The sequence below is a fragment of the Salminus brasiliensis genome, chromosome 14 (assembly GCF_030463535.1).
Source record: "Salminus brasiliensis chromosome 14, fSalBra1.hap2, whole genome shotgun sequence".
In the NCBI taxonomy this organism is placed as follows: domain Eukaryota; kingdom Metazoa; phylum Chordata; class Actinopteri; order Characiformes; family Bryconidae; genus Salminus; species Salminus brasiliensis.
In genome coordinates, this window is record NC_132891.1 from 3249837 (window position 1) to 3256316 (window position 6480).

The 6480-nt window shown below is 46.5% G+C and overlaps 1 protein-coding gene across 1 annotated transcript; it reads left to right on the top strand.

Moving 5' to 3' along the window:
• Positions 1–1266: 1266 nt before the first annotated feature.
• mafba (MAF bZIP transcription factor Ba) lies at positions 1267–6183 on the top strand. The gene has a single exon (XM_072697184.1). It carries the CDS (start codon positions 1897–1899, stop codon positions 3181–3183), a length of 1287 nt encoding a protein of 428 aa, XP_072553285.1. The 5' UTR covers positions 1267–1896; the 3' UTR covers positions 3184–6183.
• Positions 6184–6480: the final 297 nt, after the last annotated feature.

The following is a 6480-nucleotide window of genomic DNA, read 5'->3' on the forward strand; positions in this document are numbered from 1 at the left end:
GGCAGTGTTTGGTTAGGTGATGCCTGTGCTGGCTCCCTGACCCTGCTGTCCACACGTTCTGTCTGATCATCACTTTCCCTGTCTTATCAGCTCAGATTTCACACTGCAGCTCACATCATCATAAATAAGGGCCTGGGCTGGTGTCATCCCCAAAACAGCTCAACTTTATTAAGATAAATAATAATAATAATAATAATAATAATAATAATAATAATAATACATTGCAAAACAGTCTAGTGGCCTTGTGGAAGAAATTAAATAAAATAATGATATATATATATATATATATATATATATATATATATATATATACACACACACACACACACACACACACGTATATAGGAGTGTATGTACTGTATATACCTACACGTATGTGTGTAAATTTCTATATGTGTGTTTGTGTGTGTGTGTGTATATATATATATATATATATATATATATATATATATACACACACACACATATATATATATATATATATACACACACACATACATATATATATATATATACACACATGTATATGTACACCTGTATATGTGTATAATTATTATATAATTATATAACTATTTTATTTATATGATCTTATATATATATATATATATATATATATATATATATAATTTATTTATTTATTTAAAAACACTTCAGAGCGCGACACTTCGCTCATTCATTCCGTCTTCGCTTTTCCCACACACAGCCATTCATATAGGCCACGCCCACTGCCCTCCTCCCGCGTTCCAATTGGCCACCCTCACCCTTCCCTCCCTCTTCCCAGCGCCTCCATTGGCCGGCAGCAGTACCTCTCACTCTCCCAGGCTCTCTCAGTTCAACCCGTTCTGGAGCGCGAGACCTAACGGCATGTAAACATTCCATAGCACGCGACGAGAACCCGCAACCTTCTAGAACGTTCCACGCATACACACACACACACACACACACACACACACACAGCCCCGCGCTCGCGCTCGAGTTCAGGACTCAGGACGAAGCGTTCTAGAACGGCGGGCAGCCTCTGAAGCAGCTGCCAATCGCGGCGCGGGTGGGCGTGGTCTCGCCCCAAAGCGGGTGGAATTCGAATAAACCACGACAGCCCACCGCACTTGCGTCCTTTCCTCCTCCCTGGCCTTATATCATGCAAATTCTCCACTCCGTGCCGCTTCTGGTTGGTCCACGGGCCACGCCCACCGCCGGGGACGTCAGCTGGCGCTATAAAAAGCAGGGCAAGGCGTCCGTGCGTTAGTCTACACTGAATTACTCAGGAGAGGAGAATCTCTGCAGGGCAGAGCTGGGAGAAGACGAGAGGAAAAAAAAACCCAACGCTGCTGCTCTCTCTCTCTTTCTCTCTCTCTCCTGCTGTGTTTCCTTCTCCACTCGTATCTCCACTTCTTCTCCACACTCTGAAGGATTTAAAGAGTCGCCCGGAGCGAGGGAAGCAACTTTATGATATTTATATCTCTTATTTTCCCGGCGCGCTCGTGCTCGGACAGGGGGAGCTGAGACTGTTGCACTGATTTTTTTTTTTTTCTTTTTTTTTTTTTTTCTCTCTACCTCCTTTTTGTCGCGTGACTGCACGAGAGAGGACCGAGGGACGATGCAAAGTCAAGTTTCTTTTGCTGTGCATTAGAAACAAAAGTTCTCGAGACACTTGTTTTTTGTTTTGTTTTGTTTTGTTTGAACAAACAAGAAAACAAAGTCGTTGGAGCGCACGCGCCTGCGTTTCTGTGCAAGCCAAGAAGAAAAGCAAAGAAGGAGGGGGGAAGCAGGAGCAGGAGCAGGAGCAGGAGCAGGAGCAGGAGCAGGACCGTGCGCCTTAAGTGAGTTGAGTGACTGTGCGTGCATAAGCGTGCGTGCTTGCGCGTGCGTGCGTGTGCGTGCGTGTGTGTGTGTGTGATGACCGCGCAGCTGTCCTCGGGGGGCGAGCTGCCCACCAGCCCTCTCGCGCTGGACTACGTGAGCGAGTTCGACCTGCTCAAGTTCGACGTCAAGAAGGAGGCTCTGGCCGGGCTCGTGAGCGCAGCGTCCGGCAACAGCAACAACAACGGCGGTGGACTTGGGGGGAACGCGCGCTCGTGCACGCGTCTGCCCCAGGCCCAGGGCTCCGTGTCGTCCACGCCCATGAGCACGCCGTGTAGCTCGGTGCCCAGCTCGCCCAGCTTCAGCCCGGCCGAGCACAAGGGCCACCTCGAGGAGCTCTACTGGATGGGCGCGAGCTCCGCTGGAACCGGAGCCAACGGGTACGGGCATCAGCAGCAGCACCAACAGCAACAACAGCAGCACCACATCGACCCCCACGCGCTCGGCCTGAGTCCCGAGGACGCAGTGGAGGCTTTGATCGGCGCCGTGGGGCACGTGCACCAACAACAACAGCAACAGCAGCAGCAGCAGCAGCAACAGCAGCAGCAGCAGCTCCAGCTCCAGCTCCAGCAGCAAGCGGGCTTTGACGGCTACCGAGGTGTGCACCATCACCACCATCACCCACCTCACCATGCCCATCATCACCCTCACCACCACCCTCACCAGTACGTCATGGGCCTGGACGAGCTGCCCGTGCACTCGCACGCGCTGGTGAGCGCGCAGGAGCCGGACAGCGGCAGCCTCTCGCCCACGTCCCCGAGGGCGCACGAGCACGCGCACCAGCAGCAGCAACAGGCGCCTCTCCATCACCGCCACCATCAGCACCACCCTCACCACCACCAGCACGGCGGCGGTCACCACGGTCACCAAGGCGGCGGCGGAGGAGGAGGAGGAGGAGGAGTGGAGGAGCGCTTCTCGGACGAGCAGCTCGTGTCCATGTCCGTGCGCGAGCTCAACCGGCACCTGCGCGGCTTCTCCAAGGACGAGGTGATCCGGCTGAAGCAGAAGCGCAGGACGCTGAAGAACCGCGGCTACGCGCAGTCCTGCCGCTTCAAGCGCGTGCAGCAGAAGCACGTGCTCGAGCACGAGAAGACGCAGCTGCTCCAGCAGGTCGAGCAGCTCAAGCAGGAGGTGGGCAGGCTGGCGCGCGAGAGGGACGCGTACAAGCTCAAGTGCGAGAAGCTGAGTGGAGGTGGAGGTGCGGAGGGAGGAAGAGGCGGCGGCGGAGGTGGAGGAGGAGGTGGAGGTGGACGGTGCCTGGGAGGCTTCAGAGAAGCTGGGTCCACCAGCGACACCCCGTCCTCACCTGAGTTCTTCATGTGAGTGCTGAAGATCTTTACGATCAACGAAGCGTGGCGGTGCATTATTACGCATTAATATTAATAATAATAACAGCAGCAGCAGCAGTGACTGTAATGACAGCAGCAACACACGGCTGATCGATTCCAAAATAAGAGTGCGGTGGTAGTGATAACGAGGAGGAGGAGGAGAATGATGATGATGATGACGATAATAATAATAATAATAATAATGATAATAACAGTAATAATAATAATAATAATAATCTACTTAAAGCTAAGCAGCACGTGGCAAGTCCATTACACAGATGGAACCGTAGTCTGACGGGACTTTTATTTTGCTTTTTCCTCTTTTATGTCCTAAAACTCCTGCAGCGTCTTTCTAACTTTTATTAATTGGCTTAAAAAATAATAATAATTCCAGAAGCTTCTTTCTGGTCTTTTGCAGCTTTTTTAATACACACAAACCAGAGCATTTTTATATTTTATTTTTATTTTTTAATATTTTCGTTTTAATCTTAAGATGCTGCAGCGTCTTCCCTTATTTTGTACTTTCTGTCTGCTTGCAACTAATGCTCCCATCCAGCAATGAGAGTAACTCACTCTCACTCTCTCTCTCACTCTCTCTCTAAATATAGTATTATTATTATTATTATTATGATTATGATGATGCTGATGCTGATGATGATGCTGAGCATTTTCCTCTACTCTCGACGCACTGGACTGATTGCATCACACTAACCCCTCTTTCTACGTGTCAAACGTTGCTCTCAGTCGTGTTCAGGAGACAGCACGAGCGAGCCTCTTATGAACGTTATTTATGCTGAGAGGAGACTTTGGACTCGTACTGGTTTTTAGTGCCCCCTCTTTGGCCCTCCAAAGTCAGACTACGTCATTATGCAAAACCTTCAGGGGGCTCCTTTATGCAACATCTCATCGGTTTTACTTGCCTGCTTGGTTATTATAGAAAGATATATATTAAAAACTAAAAACAACAATCTGCATTAAAATATTAATCCTGCATGCTGGACATGTACGGTAATAATTTCTATTTTGTACTTTACTTTTTTTGCTCTCTCTCTCTCTCTCTCTCTCTCTCTCTCTCTCTTCGTGTATCTTAAATAGCATGTTGTTGATCTTCAGCTTTTTCCCCTCATTGCTGTTTCTCGGACTTTAAGAGAGCCAAGCGATGAACTGGTGACCCAGATCAGGACTTTTGGGGGTTCCTTTGGGCTTGTAAATACATGCAAACGAGACAAATGCAGTTAAATTTAGGGGAAATTCAAAGAGATTGATTCTCAAAAACGGGCCTTTTTTGCAGTTGCATCTAAACTCAACAGTCTTTGTATAATAAGTGCACTTTTTTGATAGTGGGTCATTTTGTTTTTGTCCTTTCTTTGGTTTTATTTCATTTTTGTGCAGGCCGGCCGAGCGCGCGCTCACTCTTACACACACACACGCTCATACACACACATACATATACATACATATATATATATGCACATATCCACACACGCGAGAATACGCAGTGCGTAACACAGGCTACATTCAGGCAATCCGAGCAAGCAGGAGCTGCTTGACGAGGCCGTGCGATTTAGGGGAGGCTTCATTTACAAACACACATGCTGCGCGAGCGCACGCACACATTTGCACACACACACATATATATGCTCACACACGCAGGTAGGGTCCTCGAGAAGCCCGTCAGTGCTCTGTAGATCACGGGTTAGCCATGCGTAGCGCCGTGGGGTCGTGCGTAATGCAACGTGGGGTCGTGCGTAATGCGCCATGCGGTTTTTTTTTTTTGTTGTTTTTTTTGGGGTTTTTTTGCTGTGCCATGCGGAACGCACCGTGGAAGCGTAACACGTAAATGATGCGTGCACTATGTAGCAGCATAGGTTCTGCGGCATAGGCCATAGTCCGTGCGTTGCGCGTCGTCCGGACGAAGCGTAAAAGCGCCAAAGCGCAGAGGACCCGTGCGCTCTGCACTATCCGAGCGGTTTTGCGCAGCTTCCTGACATTTCTTTCACTTTTTTGGTTTGGTGTCTGGCAGCAAAGAGGCGCAAGAGACGCAGTTTGCATAATCCTCGTATAATCTGACCAGTATCTAGGCCTGTAGGTCGCATCGTTTTACTGCTAGACGCATAGGAGTTAATCCGAGACACTTTTACGCACGTTTTACGTTACCAGCTCGCTTTAGTTTTCCTTCCCAGATTTTGTTTTCTAATTTTTTTTTTAATGTACTGAACACTATTTTGGAAAAAAACAAACAAACAAACAACAATTAAAAAAAAAATCAATGATCCAATCAGTTAGATGGTGATTAGGAGGGCATTTGTGGATTTTTTTTGAAGGGTTTTAAAGGGTTTTGGGTTCAAATAGCTTCACTATTGGAAAACTGCGCATGAGTTTCAGCCAGTAGAGAGTTTCACTGATCATTTTGTGTTTGAAATGTTTTCCTTTATTTTTTTTCTGCCGGTCAGTAAAAAAAAGAGGGATTCAGGTTTTTTGTTGGTTATTTTTTTTTTGCGAAATCTCAAAATGAAAAATGATGTATGTCATATGTTATGTTCTTTTTTTTCTCTGTATGTTTATTATTATTTTTTTGGAGATTCTGGTTCTGCTGGCCAGATGCATAGTTATGGTTTTATTTTTAATGATTAAATTAACAAACTGTCAGATCATATTGAATAAGCATGGTGCTTGCATTTAAGAATTATTGTTAAAAAAAAAAAGAAAGAAAAAAAAAGTCATGCATTTAAACAATCTTTTGGTTTGTTACTGATTCAACTGTGTTGAAATCAAAGAAAAAAAGAAAACTGCAGCAGCGGTGTTGTTATTGTTCTCTGGTTAGTTCAGTTCATGCATTATGGGGATCAATTTTCAATCCTGTTTATATATAAATGAGAAAAAACGTTGAAATTTGGACTGTTCCATTCAGGCTGGTTTCTGTTTCGTCTTATTTTTTCGTTGTTTTTGGAAGAAATTGTTTCCTATTTTGCTTATTAAAGTCATTGAAATGGCATTTCTTTGGTTTTCCTTGCTTTCATTTATCTCACTAGTCTTGCCAGGGGCTCATGCACACTTAGGCACTCTTCTGCGCACTTATGCATGCCTACTGGCTGCTTGTGTGCACTTACGGGAAGCAAAGAAAAACACAGGCCTGTCCCGTCCAAGAGGATGTGGGCGAAGCTTCTCCTGCATTCACTGTATAGACGAGGCTCATACTGTATCTCCCTATATAGAGCCGTGGCGCTGAGTCTATATAAGGAGGGAGGTATCTGCCACAACTGGAGCTGTTTAGGTCCGCAGCTCCTTTTCC

Bases quoted from the DNA above. Each gene is read 5' to 3' on its own strand.
- mafba (XM_072697184.1), top strand. From the start codon at position 1,897: ATGACCGCGCAGCTGTCCTCGGGGGGCGAGCTGCCCACCAGCCCTCTC.